Source organism: Phasianus colchicus, chromosome 4 (assembly GCF_987193195.1).
Source record: "Phasianus colchicus chromosome 4, bPhaCol1.hap1.1, whole genome shotgun sequence".
NCBI lineage: Eukaryota > Metazoa > Chordata > Aves > Galliformes > Phasianidae > Phasianus > Phasianus colchicus.
In genome coordinates, this window is record NC_143439.1 from 5,349,215 (window position 1) to 5,368,752 (window position 19,538).

The 19,538-nt window shown below is 40.2% G+C and overlaps 2 protein-coding genes across 6 annotated transcripts in view; one reads left to right on the forward strand and one right to left on the reverse strand.

Moving 5' to 3' along the window:
- The window catches only part of MARCHF1 (membrane associated ring-CH-type finger 1), a 337,967-nt gene extending 325,245 nt beyond the window's left edge, over positions 1-12,722 (reverse strand). For 2 of the 5 annotated variants that reach the window (XM_090138480.1, XM_090138482.1), the window contains exons 1-2: positions 12,627-12,714; positions 10,970-11,052 (exon numbers count right to left, since the gene is read on the reverse strand). The gene's annotated coding sequence lies outside the window, so the exon portion shown is untranslated. Of the gene's footprint in view, positions 1-1,260; positions 1,282-10,969; positions 11,053-11,944; positions 12,594-12,626 lie in introns of those variants that run through there. The other 3 variants (XM_090138475.1, XM_090138476.1, XM_090138477.1) reach the window with 3 other exon arrangements.
- Positions 12,723-13,018: 296 nt separating this feature from the next.
- Positions 13,019-17,988, forward strand: APELA (apelin receptor early endogenous ligand). The gene is made up of 3 exons (XM_031614256.2): positions 13,019-13,371; positions 13,557-13,658; positions 15,401-17,988. The coding sequence occupies exons 1-2, from the start codon at positions 13,296-13,298 to the stop codon at positions 13,643-13,645; spliced, it is 165 nt and encodes a 54-aa protein (XP_031470116.1). The 5' UTR covers positions 13,019-13,295; the 3' UTR covers positions 13,646-13,658; positions 15,401-17,988.
- The last annotated feature ends 1,550 nt before the right edge of the window (positions 17,989-19,538 follow it).

The window sequence follows — 19,538 nt, forward strand, 5'->3', positions numbered from 1 at the left end:
GTGTTAATTAATTAACAAGAGAGAATACAAATAGTTGCAATAGGTGTAGCAAAACACTATCAGTAAGGGGAGAGACTTGGAGATCATCAGTTCATGTGGGACAGAGATATAATCAGAAGCTGTTAGGTAATGGTAAGATGTAGGGGAAAAATATAACTTGCTATAAAACCATTACTTCTACTGCATTCCTAACACTGAGCATTCTGCCTTCTACCTCAGACTCGAAGCAGGGCACATGTGCCTCTCAAGTCATCTGTTCTTCTCAGAGAATGGGTTGATGGAAAGAAAGAAACTTCTCCCTCTAAATCTTGTCTTAGGATCACCCACAGCCACACCAACGCTATGATTACACGTTGGATTTTGGGGAGTTCAGCTTTGTTTTTGTGCAGTGCCTACAGCAACAGGCACTGACTAAAGTCCAGAGTGCTTGGGCATTGTGGTGCTCATACAGAACTGATCCAACACTTCTTTCCTACTTCTTCCAAAGCTCCAATAAACTTCTGCTGAATGCATGACTAGAGAGATGGATGCTACGTTAGTAAGTAGCATGGCTCTTACAGCTTCTAAACGAAAATGTTCTTCATTTGTATAGTCAAGGACTAGCAACTGTGACAAAACCGAAGCCTAATCAAAAACAAAATACATGAAATTACAAAAAGTAGTGGCCAAATCAGCCTTAAGTTGTTATGAGAAAACATTAAATCATCTCCTATTGTTACGAAATGGAGTAGTGCCAATTTACAACGGGATCCAAATGAATTAACTGTCAACACAACTCCAGCAGATAAACAACAATCACAGTAAATTAACACATTCTCCAGCTGTTGGAGCAATCAAAACAAGGAGAAATAGTACTGTAGCTTATTAAAAACAATAATAATAGACAAATTGAAATAAAATATCTCTTTTTTCAATTAATCTTCATGAAAATTTGGGTTTAATACTTTCGTGGCTGTTTGCATGCATGTGTATGTGTTGGTTTGTTTTTTTTTTTAATGTGCTTTTACATGTTTTGTTAGAAAATCTGAACATACACAGTAATACCAAGCAGTCACTTTTCTTCTCTTTTTTGTATCACCTTCACCTTTTTCAGATGTTTCAGTAAAGATCTGCAGAAAGAGCTTTTCCTGTGTATTTCAACAAGTAGATGTGGGTCAATTTCTGCCAAAATCTAATGTTAAATCTGTTTTAACAAGATAAAAAAAATGAAGTTCACACATATTGAATAGGAAGGAGTCTTGTTTCATTAAATGGGCTCACCTCAACATGCAACATTGGGATCTCCCAGTTTATCAGGCAAAGATAGGCAAAAAAAGATGTTTCTGTCTAGTGCTAAAACAAGTGGGCATCCCAGTGCCTAGCAAAAATAGAAAAAAAAAAGATGCATTTTGATTTGGATAGCCCTTTTCTTTGTACAGGATGACCACTACATCAATCAGGGTAAAATAAAAATTTGAAGCCTGTATCTAGTTTTGGAAAGAACAAATCCAAATTATGAGGGCTTGAAGTTCCCCCTTATACAAATACAAAATTAAACGAAGAAACAGAAATATTTCTAAAAAGCTTTCAAATGTTTTTAAAAGAGATATAATTATCCATTATCTATCTTAACGAGAACTGTGTATTGCTCCTCTAGTACATCTAAACATTAACACTGCCAAGGCCTTTCAGAGTTTGCAGTTAAACACAATACTATTTGCTTTATAGGTTACTCTACCAAGCTTTGCCTCTCTATTTCTTTTCTCTGAAGGACTGCTTTATTTTACAAACAATACAATACAGGTGTCAGCTTGCACTGATTTTAAAAATGAAGATATTTGGTATGTATATGATCAATCCATTAAGTCTAAACTATGCTATATAACCAAAGGGTGGACAAGGGGTTAGAGGGAGACAATATTGTTCCTCAGCATGAACAAATCCATTCCCAAAGGGATGTTCTTCATGTAGTTTGTAAGACACACATTTCCATAAAGACGAGATTTCTAAGGCTGTATATCACATAAATAAATAACATGACGTGTCCATGTCAATGAGACAAAAGCAGTCTCAGCACTGGGGTGTGCATTTGATCGCTTAACAAAAAAAAGAAAGGAGCAAACAATTTTCAAAAGATCTCTTTTCATCACTTGGAAACATCCATGGGATAAAATAAAAGTAGAGGCAAAGCTCGAGGCTTTCAGCTGGGAAGGGCTGAGATCAAGAAAGGAGTGAAGCTTTCACTTTATAACAACAACAACAACAAAACTAAAAAAGCTGAATAAAAATCAAACGAGCAACTTGGCTCTGAGAATGTGAAAACTGAAACCAGTTGGATCTTAGATGCCCAGTTAAAGGGTGAACACATTTCATCTTACCAAAGTAAAATTCTCTTTAGTTTGGAAGTGTGAAATAAATTATGCACTTATTGTTAAAAATCACAAGTCCGTAGATCCTTTCAATGATAAGGACAGTTGTACTGTCAGTGACTTAAAGTTAATATGATCTTATATTTGATTCATTTTCTGTTTCAGCTGGCCTTTATGTACAAACGAAGGAGATATGATCATCTAAAAAATATGAAAATACAACTAATAGACTCCCAGCCAAATCATTAGGAGAATTTAGCTTCGTCTCTGTCCTTTAAATCTACAATACATAGAATCATAGAACAGTACATACAATGGTTTGGGTTGGAAGGGCCCTTTAAGATCACCCAGCCCCAGCTTCCCTGCTATAGGCAGGGACATCTCCCATAGACCAAGATGCTCACAGCCCCATCCAGCCTGGCCTTGAATGCTTCCAGGGAGGGGGCATCCACAGCCTCATTGGAACCATTCCAGTGTCTTACTGCCCTCAGATTAAAGACTTTCTTCCTAATATCTAGTCAAATCTACCCTCTTCCAATTTAAAGCCATTTCCCCTCGTCCTGTTGCTACCTGCCATTCTAAAAAGTGCCTCTCCGTCACAGTTGACACTTAGTATGGGATTATATCTGCATATTGAACTCAGGAGAAATTATTTTTAAGAAAAGGAATTTTTGGAATTTTTCTTTTGGAATTTTTCTTTTAAATTATTTTGTTGAGGGAATGTGTTTTTAAGTCAATAGAAATTAAAGGTTTTTTTAATTATTATTATTATTATTCCATGTTTTCATTGAAAGATATAACTTGATTTAACAAAATCCATAAATTAATTAAAATCCCAAAGTCATTCCAGCTCAAGATGTTTAGCTGCCAGTTTTGCATACCTTGTGCTATTACTAGTGTTCTAATGAAGCCTATAGTGTTGCTTGACATAACCAAACACTATGCAGTGACTATAGCTTCTGTTAGTGGAATCCTGAACAAATTCAAAGCTTGGCCCCTTTTTTATCAGCCTCTGATAAAGATTAATCTTTAAAAGACAAATCTTTAAAAAGGCTGATTAAAAATCGAATGAGCAACTTGGCTCTGAGAATTTGAAAACTGAAACCAGTTGAATCTTAGATGCCCAAGATTAATCTTTTTTGTCTTCAAACAAATAAGATATCCAACAGTATGTAAGAGTGCTAAGCACAGGCTGGCTCCACCTGCTTCTTTCAAAGCTAATAGCTTCACGAGATACCAGAAGTGGAAGAAATTTAGGTGAGCCAAATGTAAAGAATGGTTGGTTGATAAGACTGCCTTTCAGGAGGAGGAAAGCAAAGACAGGATTTCCTCCTTGATAACAGATGAGACAGTGAAACTCTGAATAAACCAACAGTATTTCGACTAAGATTCAAGGGAATACTTTTCCTTTTCCATGTTTTATACTAGTTTTTCTTAGTGGTCTCCTCCACTCACAAGGAGAGGAACCTCATACAAACGTCCAGCCAACTCACGTTTTTGTTTCAAGTTTGCTCAGTATTAAGAAATGTTCACCAGTGCCCGAAGACTTTGAGACCTTCCCTGCTACTTGCAAAGAAATGCCACAGAAGATATTTTCCCTATAAATCATCTCATTAAAGAACGTGCTTCTTTTCTTTTTCGCATTTCTCTTTACCATGCCACTTCACTTATGGCCACTGTAGCACAGCCAATCCATCAATCCAAATTATACCAAATACTAAAACTGGCTACTAATTAAACCTGTCATAGTAGAAGTATGCCCATATATTGACCCAAATCCTCACCTTCACAGTTCTGCTTTGTCAATCAACCAAAAGGATGTGGTTGATATGCATGCAGTTGTCAAGACAAGGATGTTAAAAAGAATACATCTAATGTATTTATGAACATCTGATGAGCTGCAAACAGAAAACAACACCTCAGAGGAAAAAATCAACTGCTGAACACACAAAATATAGAGTAGTTGTTTAGCTTGCTGGATACAGATGTTTTCAATGGTCCTCCAGATTGTCACACTGAAACTTTCTGAGCAAATTCTTAGTTATTCCATGACACCTTGGCCCAGTGAAGAATTTTTTATTTACTTTTTTTTTTCTTTTCTTTTGCAGAATTTTAAGCAGATGAGCAGCTTTAGAGATGCTGACAGATCTGCTTAATGGCTCGAGATATGCATACATGCAAATGAACCACTGAATGACAGCCTACAAGCTGTGAAGAATGTTTGGTAGCTACGATATTCACTAAGACACACAGGAATTGCAAAAGGCCTCCGAACCACTCTGCATGTTATGACCTCATTTAGAGTTTCTAATCAGTTGCCAAACATTTACTTAGCTGTTAGTACACTGTTAGTTAATGTGTAACAACTGCAACAAATGCTGAAAATAATGTATTTCAACCAGCCAGCAGTAAGCTACTCAATTCTATTAAGCAGCTTTCCATATGATAGACATAAAGATTCTGCATTAAAATGTGCAGCAGTATTTCTGTAAATACAATAAGTCACTGAAACTTATTTTTGAATCTAAACCTCAACTTTCTATTTGGGTTTGTCTCAGATCTATCCGGTCAAACTAAGCTGATTAAAATATTTTTCCAGTGTATATATCATTCTAAAAAGTATATAGTATTATCTTTATTAATAAAAGCCACCGACTGAGTTTCTTGCTGCTGAGATTAAAATAAAAGGTTCAAATAAACACATATTAAGCCCTTGAAAAATGTCACATGGAATAGCACTTTCGCTTGGTGCCTTCCAAAGATGACTGCAGTTGATTTCTGTTTGTGTTTTGAAACAGATTTTATACTGTATTTAAAGCCTTTAATCCCTGATGCTGGTGTGGAAACTATAGTAATTATCATATAGGAATAGATCCTGGTCTAATTATTCTGCTGCATGCCAGTGATGGACAACAGATAATAATAGCTGTAGCTTGTGATCTTTACACATTCTCATAAATACCCCTCGTATAATTTAACTCTCTAAGTATTCAGCATTTAATCCTGTTTAATCAGGATGAAATTAGTACCGATTCAATGCTGGCCTTAAATCAACTAGCTCAAGAAGGGCTATCCCTGTCACCACAGTAGCTTAGCCCTACCAACAGGTTGCAGACATACCAGAGGACTTAAGGAAATGCTCAGGAGAATGTTTACTTCACTGTCCCAGCTATGCCATTATGGATACCTGAGCCAGCACACCTAAACATGCTACAGATACGCCGCTGCCAACAACAGAAACAACTTTTCATCCAACATTCTCCATCCTGACAATGAAAACAAGTAGGAAGGGGCTGCAAGAAATGCATGGCCACTGCTGGCCCACAACTCTGGCCAGCTTCTCCCAGATAAGTCAGAAGCAAAGAGGCATTTGCCTGTGCCACAGGCAGTGCAGTACAAGCTCATGTGTGCAGGGCTCCTCCTGTGAAGATTCAGATGGGCAGCTGCCGACATCTGCAGTAACAGCATGCTGAGAGCCTCCCAGGCTTTCTACACTGGAAATCACTGAAGTCTTCTGTAGATAACAAATAAGCCTATGAGCCTTTACCTAGAACGTGAGATAGATGTGCAAACACTTTGCATTTCTTTCTTTCGCTGCAAATGCTGTGAAAGAAAAAATCCTGCATGGAAATTGCAGCCGTGTTGAATCCAAGCTCAAAATTCTTCAAACGGTGACTTTGCAAATATGATGTTCTGTGATTGCATATTCAGTGGCTGTCTGCTAGAGTGGCCTCGTAGCAGTGACACAACACAGGGAAGGACATGGGAAAGGCAGGGGGTTGCTAAGCCCCTGTGAGACAGCTTGAGATTCACACAGCAAAGAAATGGCCTAACTACTGATAGCTGCCTCTGCCACTTCACTACTCACCCAGTTTCCTTAATAGTCCTGCATCCCATTAATCCCCATCTGTTCCTATAACATCTCCCTGGAGGCTTTTAAAGACAGTTTAACCTAAAACTAAATAAGACAAGGGCTAAAGCAGCCCCAGGACATTGCACAGCTACCTTCATGCTGGCTATGTATGCAAGGGCTATAAACTAGCCAGGGATATCTGACTGATTCCCATACTTCATTTGCTCACTGTAAAAATTAGAATCCATGCTTTACTACCTCTAAGAGTTGTAATATATATTTAAGCTGTGACAGTCACACTGGCATTTTTCCTTCCAGCATGTACCATGCTGGAAAACTGTTAAACTCATCTATTATTTTAAGTGTGAAGGTATAAATCACATTATATCCTGTAAGCCCTCTGCTAGCTGTCCACTCCTTATATTAGTGGTTCATTGGAAAACAAACAAACAAACAAAAAAGAAGGCAAAAAACAGCTTTAGCATGCACATATATGCAGAAAGGCACCCAAATGTGAAGTTTTCAGAAGTGCACTAAAGCCAGTCTTTAGAGGGGTACACTTGTAGAATCCCTTCTAAATTCTTTTCACTGTAGGTCTCTTCTTCAAAGCACTTAAGCAATAGCTGTTCTCATGAGCATTTCAATCAAGTTTTTGTGTGTGGACCTACTCTGTGTATAAAGCAGAAAACAAATGAGACTGTCTCACACAACCTCTCACAATTCAGCAACACAGTTTGAGTGGTATTAGTCCACTAATCAAAGCCACAAGATTATTCAGACAAACTTACACAGTTAAGAAATTTGAGGAAATTTTTAATCACTCTTTGATTCTGTGTACATATTTATTTGTATCAGCTCGAAGGTCAAAAGCCTACATTGATCAACTGATGTGTTTTCTGGGATATATCCACCTCACTATACTCTTACATCTCATTATATCAAATCTGAATACAAATGTCATTAGCTAAACTACCAATCAAATACTGAATATGTATATTACTGTCAAATAAAAAGTAGAGCTCAAAAATTGTGACGGTAGGACACACAACCCCACAAAACTGATTATCATCTAAAGGAAAAATTCTTCATAAAGAAGGAAATTCTGCAGATCTGATACGTTAGTATATTCAACTCTGCATCCATACTAACATTACCTTCATGTTTTTAAAGGATTGAAACAAGGTAGGTAGAAAGAAGTTGGAAAGGACAGGGACCACATCCCTTTTGCAAAATAGACCTTATAGAATACCAGACATCATAAGATAGAGTTTCTTATGGGCTCTGGAAAGAGAGATTTTGACAGCTATTTTGTAGAAACCTGCAAGCTAAAAATATTTACTAGGCTCAAAAGCAAATAAAAACACTGCCAAATTCAACTGAGAGTTTCTAAAGCTATGATGCAATACACCTCCTAAACTGCACTTCCTGCCATGAGGGTAGGTTATGCATTTAACCTACTGTAACCCCTCTTCCACGAAACACATATTTTGTCTGAGGTCCTTGGTGTTTTTTTTTTCTTGGTGGTGGTGGCAGTCATTTTTGTTTTGGTTTGGTTTGTTGTTTTGGTTTGGTTTGTTGTTTTGGTTTTTTTTGCTGCTGTTTTGTGTCCTGAATTCATCTGTTTTTGAGCACAAAATTCTGATTACAAAATTCTCAAGATCTCTTTAGAGAGCTTAACACAAGTATCCTGGTGGTGAGTGCTGAGATCAACTCAATTTACTTTAAGCTTTCTTTTGTGCCTTTTATTCGCATAAAAGGTTATTATTATTTAATACACATAAGCAAAACCAGTGCAAATCAACATCACCTTTCAAAACTAGCCAGTGCTAGACAACACTCTGTCTTATATTAGTATTTTTACCCGAAAATTTCCCACCTTCCCTGTCAGTGCAGCTTCAACAGGAGGAGAAATGGTAGGGCTATTAGAGAACAAGGCCCACAGCAAGCACTGACCAGGGAAGGTATCTGGCTAGTGCAACAATTAAAGCACTGACAACTTCTCATAATTAAAAAAAGATGCTGGCATAGCCAGGTATCACAAGTCTACAACATAAAACTTGTTCCTTGGAAAATCTGTTATTAGAAGTATAAAATATCTATGGAATACCTGAGGCTAGTTACCACAAAGGTGCCAGTATCCTCATTAAAAACAAGAACTGCAAAACATTTCAACAAACAAACCTGTAATAATATGCAGCTGGAAAACATTGCCATTTCCTGCATGGCAGTGCAGGGACAAACAATGTAGGAATTCAGTGAGGAATTCAACATTTTCCTAAACAAAAGTTTGACTTTTTTTTGCCTCTGTGTCTTTCCATTTGTTTTTCTTATTTGTCTTTTATTTGACTATAAGATTGGAATTCCTGTTTTTCAGCCTGCCTGCAGGGTGAAAAAGTAAAAAAAAATCATACATAACTTCTGTGCTTTTGCAGTTCTCACCAGCTGCATCAGCAACAGAAAGGCTGACCTTCTTGACCACAACAGATAAAGAAATAATTCAGACGGGGAAATTACAAAAAAACCACAGCCTAGCTGTTGATGAAGGGCAAGACAGAGCTGTAATCTTTTTGCCAGGAGGCAAAGTTCAAAGGGTTTGGCCTAGGAAGGTCCAAACCCTCATGGGAAAACTCATGCATAAAGTGCACATTTCCCCTGCAAGTCAGTGACTGGGCTTGCAGAGGGTTAATGCTGAGATTAAGGAAGAGAACAATTCAGAATAGTAAAACACCACACCAGACCCCATCATGGGAACACGAGCTCTTTCTTCCTACAGAGCTGCTCCATGCAGCACCATATGTCTAATGATAAATAGCAAGCAACACTGAAAAATTCTACTGAAACTAAAAGGAAATTTACTACCCGAAGTCAAATGTATAAATAAGCAAAGGGCTGGAGAGTCATTTGAAATTCTCTCTCAAGTAATTACCCATCTAATCTCTATAGAAATTTGCCAAGCATTTCCTAACGCTACCTGCATTAAAGTATTGCTTTGGCTAATGGCTGCCCAGATCCCAAACAGAAGATCAGTTATGTAGAAAACTACCTCCAGGAAATTGAGACTTACAATCTGAAAGGCTTGTTGAAATTAGTACAAATAGCTGGGCACACCGTGATTAAAATAATGATTTTTCCAATCACATACAAAGCTCTAAAACTGACTTCAGAACGAGAATATATCTATGTTTCTTTATACACTAACTTATATATTAAAGACTGCAGTAAGCAACTCTCCTTCCTAAATGCTTTTAGCACAAAGGGTAACCTTGTTCTGATTATTTGCATGATTACAAGAGTTTTCCTTGCTACATGAGAAATACTTTTTCAAGAATTCTCCTGCTGAATTCTACTGCATGAAAGGTCCAAATATGTAAGGCTTATTTGAATGTTAAACGGCATTTAAAATTAATTCTACAACCAGCTCTGCAAGCCTTGCATTTTTTCTTAAATATCATTAATTCAAGACAACATAAATGTCTCTTTAAATTAAAAAAGCTCTGAAATTATGACTAGTGACAGAAAAGAATCTGACCGATCGGCCGCTTCTCAGGGCTGAAACAGAACATGTGGTCACTCTGGTAGGGATCACAGGCACTGCTTTCCTCTTAAAATTATATATATATACTTTCTAGATAAATTTTAAACTCGGATTTGCTTCCTGAGCTTCTTGAGCTTGGAAAGCAACTGAAAAATAAGTGCAACTTGATGTTCGTAAAAGGATGTGTTTTCTTAAAGAAAGTTCAGTATGTAATCATTAAAACCATCATTTATCTGGGAGAGGCTGGTGGTTATTCAGGTGCATGGCTGGCATTACTTTCATTGTATTAAACGAAATCAATCCTCTAGATACATGTCAGAGAAGTAAGAAAGACTGAAGGTCTACCAGCAAATGTTTTTCTCTTGCACTGTTCATTCTAATTCTGTCTCGTACCAAGGACATAGTGAATTTTTTTCCCAGCTTAAAATGAAACAAAAGGTGCTTTCTGCATCTCTACAACTTATGTGGAAAACCTCTCTCTCCCTCTCTCAAAAAAGAAAAAAAAAGGGCAAAGTTGTAGAAGGTTTAGCCTAATCTGAGCCACCCCCTATTTCCTTTCCTCGAGCACATCTGTCCAGTGTCGAGTTACCACCCAACTGGTGAGCATTCCTTCTGTCTGGAGAACAACTCACACAGCATCTCCTTCCGGAGCACAGGCATCCCCCAGGCAGGAAATGCAGCTGAGCACAAACAGGCAGGGAAACTGATTTCTCCAGTTTGCAAAACTTAAGGAAAGGGGTTTTCATTTTTGAGTAGGATTTAGTTTCCAAACACAGGTCACTACATGATGACAGAAAGTACATCATTTCCCCATCTAATCATAACTTTCAAGCAGATGAGCTTTCTAGAGAAAGTATAGCCTCCACACCCACAGTTGAGGAAGGAGGCAAACATAACAGTCATCTTCTTATTCTACACTCCAGTCAGAAAAAAATCATCCTATGTGCTGGTGGCTGTCAAACACATACACACCCAATAAAACCACGAGATAATAATGCCAGTGAAATTTGTGGTTTAAAAAAAATGCATTACTGATGTCTAAACAACATATCAAAACTTAACCCTTTGAGCATCTCCTTACCAACTTTTTCCCCCCTGAGCAAGTTTTTCCAATTTTTGCTTTCATTTCTTGCTCAGCTCATATACTGCCTCTTAACTTAATATAAAGGAACTAAGAAAACTCTAGAACTTGCCCTAATGACATGTGCCATTGGACTTGATTATTTGGCTTACCCAACACTTTTGAAGTAGATGTTCTATTGCTGTTCTTGTCAGCGTAGTGAAATAATTCCTCAGCATCATCAGCATGGGTGGATCTGGGGAACACAAAATTAGAAAATGTGATTAGAAATGTTGATGTTAGATATTATCTGACACTAAGTTAAAAAAATAATTTTCATTTTTCTCATCATTCTGCTCAGCATTCTGTGTGTCTTCACATAGCACAGTCTCCATAGCATAGTCTTCATAGCACAGTAAAGATTTACACCATCAATGCATTTTTATAGTGCCTTTTGGTTTCACTCAGAGGGTGGTGAGGCACTGGAACAGGCTGCCCAAGGAGGCTGTGGATGCCCCATCCCTGGAGGCATTCAAGGCCAGGCTGGATGTGGCTCTGGGCAGCCTGGTCTGCTGGTTGGTGACCCTGCACATAGCAGGGGGTTGGAACTAGATAAGCATTGTGGTCCTTTTCAACTCAGGCCATTCTATGATTCTATGATTCTATGGAAGAGATATGATCCCAAGCCATAGAGATAATGAGATTGAAGCCAGCATGACCATCTATAAGCATGAAATCTTGTGCTTGATAAACTTTACTTAACATTTTATACTGACAGTATTCAAAATCTTTTTTCAAGGGCTAGCAGCAAACATCATCGTTCACTAGAGTATACAGTTATGTGCTGGCATTCAAAGGAAAGGTAGGATTCAGAAGCTGGATTCAATTACCAGTCTTGAAGAGAATGCTAATTAATCCCTTAGTCTTTCAAAGGAGTGCCCAATTATCTTCTCCTGTCGTTATCATCCAACTTTACCCCATCAATTTTCCAGCTGCTGCCCATTACTTTATCACCTGCGCTTCTGATCCTCTCTCAGTGTAACTCTTGTCTTACATGCCACCTGAACTCAGGAAAAAACAACTTTATGTAAAAAAAATATCTGCCTGTGCTTTGCCTAATATCAGGTACGCCATATATAAGTACTTACCTGAAGGAAAACTGCTTGCAAAAGAAGTTCTACAGTGAAACTATAACACATTTTAAAGTTTCTCCAGTGAGTGAGCATCCAAAAATCACACTTCTATGTCATCAAAATGACAATGAACATGTGATGCACGTGTTACAGGGACTTGGACTTGACTGTTCAAATGAATCGTTGCAAACATTAGCACAGAGTAGCTGCTGGATTAATAGCTCACAGCAATCTATGGATGAAAAAAACCCTATAAATGTTGCGGTTCAATACTGTGTCCTACTGAAACCCCTCAAAACGCTCAGAATGTCTGCAGGCTTCAACAAATACGGGTGTGGAAGATGTCTGGATAGCCGGAGGGACTGGCAATGGTCTATGCATTCTTTCTTTCCTTATAACTGTTTACAGACTACCTCTCACTTGGATGCCTTTACCACTTTTCACTTCAAGAATATGAGTTTGAACTGAATATTGCTTAATGCCGATCGAAGGTCATTGCCATTTTCAGGCCAGGGTGTCCTAATCCACGTGATGTGTCCCTCCCTGCAGCAGCCCTGTCCCTAAGGGAGGAGTTGGGGATGCTGCAAAGGCAACCCTCAGAGAGATATCAAGGCCTACCTACACGTAGCCGTAGTGTGCTATGGAGGATGCTATTCTATTAACAACACAGCGTAGAATTTTACTCTTGGTGGCTTACTTTAAACAAGCAGCTTTTTCCCAGAAGGCTCAGATTCTCATGTTCTCCATCACCGACTGGAAGAGCATCCCAAGCCCGCAGCAGGCTGGGGGACAACAAAAGGAGACCAGCCCCGCTCGTGCCCGCACACAAAAGCACCAAAGGCGGGTGGTCCCAAGCTCAGTCCCAACACCTCCTCCTTCCAAAAGCCCCCGAACCCCGCTGGGAAATGGCTCCCGGCACATTCAGGTGCTTAGCGGCACAAAAGGGCCCCCGAGGCCTCGCAGCGCTGCCGGGCGCTGAATGGCGGCCGCTTGGCGGCTCGTTGCCCGCGGTGCGGCGCGGGACAAAGCGGCGCTTCCTGCCCCGCCGGCTCCGGGGGAGGGGGCACGGCACAGCCCGCTCCCCGCCCGGGCTCAATGGAAAGCGGAGCGACGGCATTGTTCGGAAGGCTCCTCGCCTATTGACGGGAGCCGCCGTGTACACGGGCTTCTCATTCCTTCATTGTTTGCTTATGGAAAGTAAGGGGGAGTGACAAGAGGGGGAGTTAAAAAAAAAAGAGGGAGGAAAGGAGCGGGGAAAAAAAGAGGGAGGCTCCGGCCGGCCCGTGCTATTAGCCCGGCTGGGAGAGCGCCTGCCGCTGGCATGTGACACGGCTGAGGCGGGCGGCACGGAACGCGGACCGCAGGGATGAGGCTCCGGCAGCTGCTGTGCGTCGTGTTCCTGCTCCTGGCCAGCCTGCTGCCCGCCGCCGCGCAGAGACCGGGTAAGCGCTGCCCTGCGGCCGGCGGTTCGGAGCCCGCGTGTGCGCGCCGCACCTGCGCCGACGTCGGGGTAAACGGGGCCGGCCGCTGCCGGCGGGGTGTCGCGGCTCTGCCGTCCGCGACGCCCGCCGAGAGGGAGGGTGAGACTTGCAGTAGTCGCCTGACGCCTTGCCTCCTTCTCCCGCAGCCAACCTGGCCCTGCGCAGGAAGCTGCACCGACACAGCTGCTCGCACCGCCGCTGCATGCCGCTCCACTCCCGCGTGCCCTTTCCCTGAACGCCCGGCAAAGGTAACGCTGGCTCGTAAAGCCGGGCGGGGTGCTCTGCCCCGCTGGTTTCTTCTAACCGACCCGCGGAGGCGGTTCGGAACGCCCGCTGTCCGGGCTCAGGGCTTCGCTCTGAGAACAAACGGGGCTTCGGGGCGCGCCGCTCCACCCGCCCCGCGAGGGGCTGACAGGACGCCGCGGGCTCTGAGGCGGCCGCCCGAGGGTTTCCCCACTTCAAAGGGGTTTGTGAGCCCCGTCGCTGAAAGACTTCGCGATCCTCGGCTATACAAGTGCTAAACGTGAATGCTTTACGGCTGATGAGGGCATATACATTCGAATACGAAGCGGCTGCAGGTAGCATATGCAAATAGGGCGGGCTTCAAAAGGAAAGAGGGGCTCTTGCAGTTTAAAGGTGAATAAAACATGCGGTTTTCCACAGCTTCTAAACTCACGTATCAAAATAATGCTGTAGGCTGAAGCTTGGCAGCATCATCGATAAACGACGGCAGAACCTGCACACCCTGGTACCAAGAAAACCGAAGTCAAACTTCTAGCTGATTACTTGTGGGTGCATAAACTGCCTTGCTCTCAACACAACCCTCCAAAAAGGCACCACTCTGCTGCATTGTGCTGGCCTGGAAGCATGTGGTGTGTGCATATGGGACGTTCAAGTGCCACATCTCTGAGTCTCGATAAGGATTAGCACAGCTGAGGTTTAATCCGGGTCTTGCTGGAGAATGAGGGGCAGAATAAGTAGAAAAGGATGGGAGAAGATGATGTTGGATTGCCGTATCTCAGCACTCTGTTCATTTGGACAGGAGGCACTTCAGATTGGTGGGGGAGTCTTGAGTATAAAACTTAAAAGATAGGCAATCAGACTCGGCATGCAGGAGTGAAATTAGTTCAGTGGCAGTGATAGGAGAATTCAGGTCTGCTTCTTGGATCACAGCTGAATAATGGCTTGTTTCAGTTGCTAAGATGAGCAACTCAACTTCAAGGCAGGCTGGGGACTGGCTGTGTGGAGAACATCTGCATTTTTTTTCTAATGCTTCGGAGTGCACTTACACTGCAACTGTTCTCCCTCCAGAATATCAAGATAAAAGCTGTTCTCAGTTTATCTCCTTTGATGTAGAGAGCTGATTTCTCATATTAAAAAAAAGTCAGTGACAAAGCAAAACTATGCTTGTTAATACATAATGTATTTGATAGGTATTTAGTAAGAGAATTCTGTTTTATAAAGATGTCCAGAAATACATAAAGCTTGAACCACCTGAACTGTTAACCCTAGTCAGCATTGTGGGTGCTCAGCTCCTTTATCTTAAGTAGGATTTACCATCTACATTTACATTCCCTTCCAGTTTTAGTCCTAATTCAGCAAATATTTACATGCCTGGGTAACTTGACTCACCTGAGTAATCTTATTGATCTCAATGGAGTTCTACATATGGATAAAGCTAATTGCAGATGCAAACAGGATGGACCCCTAATCCTGAATTTCAGCAGCTGTTTGGAAACTGGGATGAATGCAGCAGCCTCCCTTTTTCACATTTGAAATGTGAAAGGAATTGAACTTGATTTTTTTTTCATCTGTTAACATACAGAAAAGTTGAAACAAAAAGATGGGGAAGGTGTGAGATGTTTTTATCTTGTTTGCTTTTTTTCCTTTACCTGCTAACTGAAATTTCCCAAATAAGAGAAATTCCTTCAAATTTCAACCGCGTATTTTGAAACTAATACATTCTTTTATTTCATTTTTTCCCCCTCAGCAATTTCATAATGGGCTTTTCAGTGTCTTAAAGGAGGAAGCTGCAACAACTGCACTGATAGAGAAGCTCATTCTAAGTACAGTTTGCCGACAGCTGACCTGGTGGAGCCACAACAATTCTGTTTTGAGGCAATCCATCTAAAATGAACACTTTCAGCAGTCTGGTGTATCACATTCTGCATGACCTGGAACAAAGGCCCATGACTCATATCCTAGAAGCAGGGGGAAAGGAGAAATGGGGGAGGTGGGGGGAGGATGTACATGAAACTTTACTGGTTGAAATGCACATCATTTGAATCTCACAGCGATCAGTGAAAATTAAAGACCAAGTCAAACATCAGATACCCGAAATGGATTTTCAGTGGCATGAAGAAGGATTTGTCCAAAGGGACCCTTAATGGTCTGTACTATTTAGATGAAGAAATTGGATGTGCTGTTGATCGTATTCAACTCAGGCTATGCATGTAAAGCAATATTTAGCGTGAAATGATGTCAGACTTATACACAGAACTGCTTAAGTCCATTTTTAGTTAGTACATTCATATATTAATGATACGTATGTTTTAACACCTAACGTTTCATCTTTATGAATTTATCTTTGTAGCATTGCAGAATGCGTTACTGTAAATAGCACCAAAGTCAGCACCATGCCAGTACTCCTAGCTTTCACTAAGCATTCCCACAGTGAAGAAATTATGATATAAGAAAGTAAAGGGAGCATTATCTCTCATTCTCTAGGCAGAGAATTAAGGCACACAGAGATAAGAGATAAGCCAAGGGTCATGCAAAACCTACTGCAAAACTGATAACTCAAGTCTCCCAAGTCAGGCCTTAAGGTCAAGCCCATCCTGCTGTTTAATGAGCTGTTATTGCAAAGCCTATCATTTGTTCCCTTAAACTGGGCTGTCAAACCAGGCAGCTAAAACATTTTTGAAAACTCAGTAATATAGATCTACTTGTTCAGTAGTTTTCCTAAAATACTCACGACAGCATTATAAATAGAGCATAAAAATAGGCCATTGAAAAGAAACCTTTGTCTGATCACCACCGGTGCTCTGTAGTACACTGTTCCTGTGGTTAAAATGAATGGAATACTGGGAACGTGGCACTACAATGAATAGGAACGTAAAAGAGAAAAACAAGCTGTTCTCCTCTGCACCAGAGGTCAAGAATAAACTTAGCTTTTATTCCACTTTTTAAAAATAAGCTTTTTACAGCTTTTTATATTGGCAGAAATTACTAACTACATATAAAGCAAAACATGGCAGCCCTTTCATTAAGAGGAAATGAAACAACCCAGAAATTTAGTTGTATCCAGATTGGCACCACGCTGGTTTTAAATATCAAAAGTTTCATAAAAAGGAAATAGTTATAAGGATGAGCAAAGACTAACAGTGTAATTATCTAAATTCACTATTGGAATTCTGTTTCATAAAGCATAGTTACTAATAAGTGAAATATCAACAATCATTAAGACTGGATAGTTGAATCTTCCTAATCAGTGTCCAGTTGTAACCCCTTATCTCTTAAGGATTTGAAACCCTAGTCAGAATTGCATTGGAAAAATACAACAAGAGTTTCAAATTTCTCCATATAGAAAACATACAGGAAAGTTTAACATCAACTTATGCTGGGTTTTTGAAAAAATGGACAGTGCATCAAAAAGTCAAACTTGTCTATACCAACAAACAGCCACCAAGGTAAATCTTTGGAGTTAGTTTTCAAAATTAGAAGCATGCTGCCATTAGTTTTTTTTTTTTTAATTTAAACTTAGCCTTCTTATATGTCTAAAGCAGAGATTATGGAAAGCAAGACATCTTAAAAGTAACTATTTAATGGTTATCTTAATAATGAGTGTATAGATTTAATACCAGAGTCCTATATATGCATGTTCCTTTATGAATATAAAAAGAAATACAACACCCAAAGTGTCCTAGGAAGCCTGTTGTCAGTCTCTACAAAACTATTTTAAATATCTGTGGGGTTTTTTTGGCATGTTGGTAACAAAATTTTCTTTGAGAAGGACATTGATGGCAATATATGATAGATATGTTTATATGCTAGCTGATTGTATATTTTGTAAAAAGTATGCACTTCAAATAGCAATGCTTCATTTTAAGTAATCCTTGTACACTGCTCGACATTGCTATTCTTCAGATGTCAGAGGTGATGCACCTAAAGAAAATAGAGGTTTTTTCTACTTTTACTGTAAATTGACATGGGATCCATGTGTAAAACCTTTTCTTTCTGGATTTCTTACAAATAAATGCTAAATTCTGGTAAAAGTCATAAGAACTTGTTTTCAAACTACTGCTTATGTAATCACAGCACGCTCTAACATGACACAATACCATAAGATTAAATACCATAAGATTACAGTAGATTCTAGACCACGCATTGCCAACATGTATAGAATATGTATAGAATAAGCAAGATATAGAATTAGCTTAGGGTGCACTCCAAACATTCTGATGAATCGGAGGAAAAGACCTTTCCTTATTTCAGGACAAAACATCTGGAAGTAGCACGAAGAGCAGCAGAAACAAAAATATGCAGTAGCTTCTCCCTTCACAGCTCAGACACTAAGTAAATTTGAGTGCTAGCTACAGATCTTGAACACTGCAGTTCAAGAACCTAGCGATGCTGCTACTGCACAATACCATCCCTGGAGATGTTCAAGGCCCTGAGCAGCCTGGCTTAGTATTAAACCTGGAGATTGGTGGCCCTGCATGTGGCAGGGGGGTTGGAGATTCGTGATCCTTGAGGTCCCTTCCAACCCTGGCCATTCTGCGATTCTGTGTTGTCATTTACATTTAATAGGGCTGTGTTGTTTTCAGCTGAGTCAGACCTGCCCTTGACTTTGTTGAATTTTTGTAGTTGTTTTGTGCAACATAATCTTCCCTTGACAAAGTTTCCCATGATACAGTATGATTACACAAACATGCAGTATTTGGACACAATGCTAGAACAGCTCAATTCTCCATTTGCATGTATGAGTATATAAAGGAAATCCATTTAAAGGAAAGTTGCTGTCCATTCAAATTCAGAACTTAGATTAAATTGATGGAATCCAACAACCAAAAGACCTGACTGGAGGTCTATTCAGCCCTCAAACTCTCAAGGCCAAAATGTGAATTTCTCCTGAAACTCAGAACTAATGCCTGGTCTTGTGGTTCCATGGAACCAACAGGAAATAGAGGTAAATGTAAGGCTGCGGTGAGAAACAACCCGTTAGTTCGTTCCCAAAGAATAATAAACAATTCACTTCTTCCCTTTCCAAAATGAAAAAAGGAAATTTATGGAAGAATAAAGACTGGAAATATTTCCCTTATGCCACATACATAGGCTATAAATATCTCAGTAGCTGTAGACACAAAGCCAAATTTTGTTAAGGGTCACATAAGATTTGCATTAATGTCAATCGGGAGCAGTATTAGCATGGTAAATAAGTTTCAAGTGCCTGACTGTCATCAGACAAGTACAATTAGCATACTGATCTCTTACTACTGAAGATGGCCTTTATCTTCCCTGCTAGCGATCAGTTCGCTGAATGCTTTGCAGTGGGAAATGGCTCTGGCTTGGACAGCAGGCATCGGAGCCTGCCTTTAGTAAACAACGATGCCTGGAAGCTTAACAAATTCCAATGCTGATGATGCTGTTTTTTTTTTTTCCCCTGAACATCTCTCCAGTTACCTCAAGGTCAGATGATTGTCTGCCAGCCTGCCTCTGTTGTTCAACATCACTTTCCTTTTTAGAGTGAGGATGACCTTCTGCAGGGTGAAGCTGCTTGACTGCAAGAGAAATTCGTATAGCACCCTAAAAGATGTAAATTCTGTTACAAAGTCTGGCAGTCTGATTTCCTGTGTGAGGTGAAACAGAGGTGGTTTCACAGGATAATTTCTGCTAGGCACTATTAAGAAGCAGAACAAAAAGCATTTAGCTCATTTCAACATCCCAGCCAGAAGCTACCAGAACACTACTAACATGAACATTTGGGGAACAAAAAGCAAAGCACTGCCAATAGAACAGGCAGGGCTCAGAGCTGGAATCAGGGTAGGTCTCTGCTTCTCCAGTTCAGCAGTATCCACAATCCACAGCATGTGTCACACAGTGACGTGACCAGAGCAGGAGATGCATGC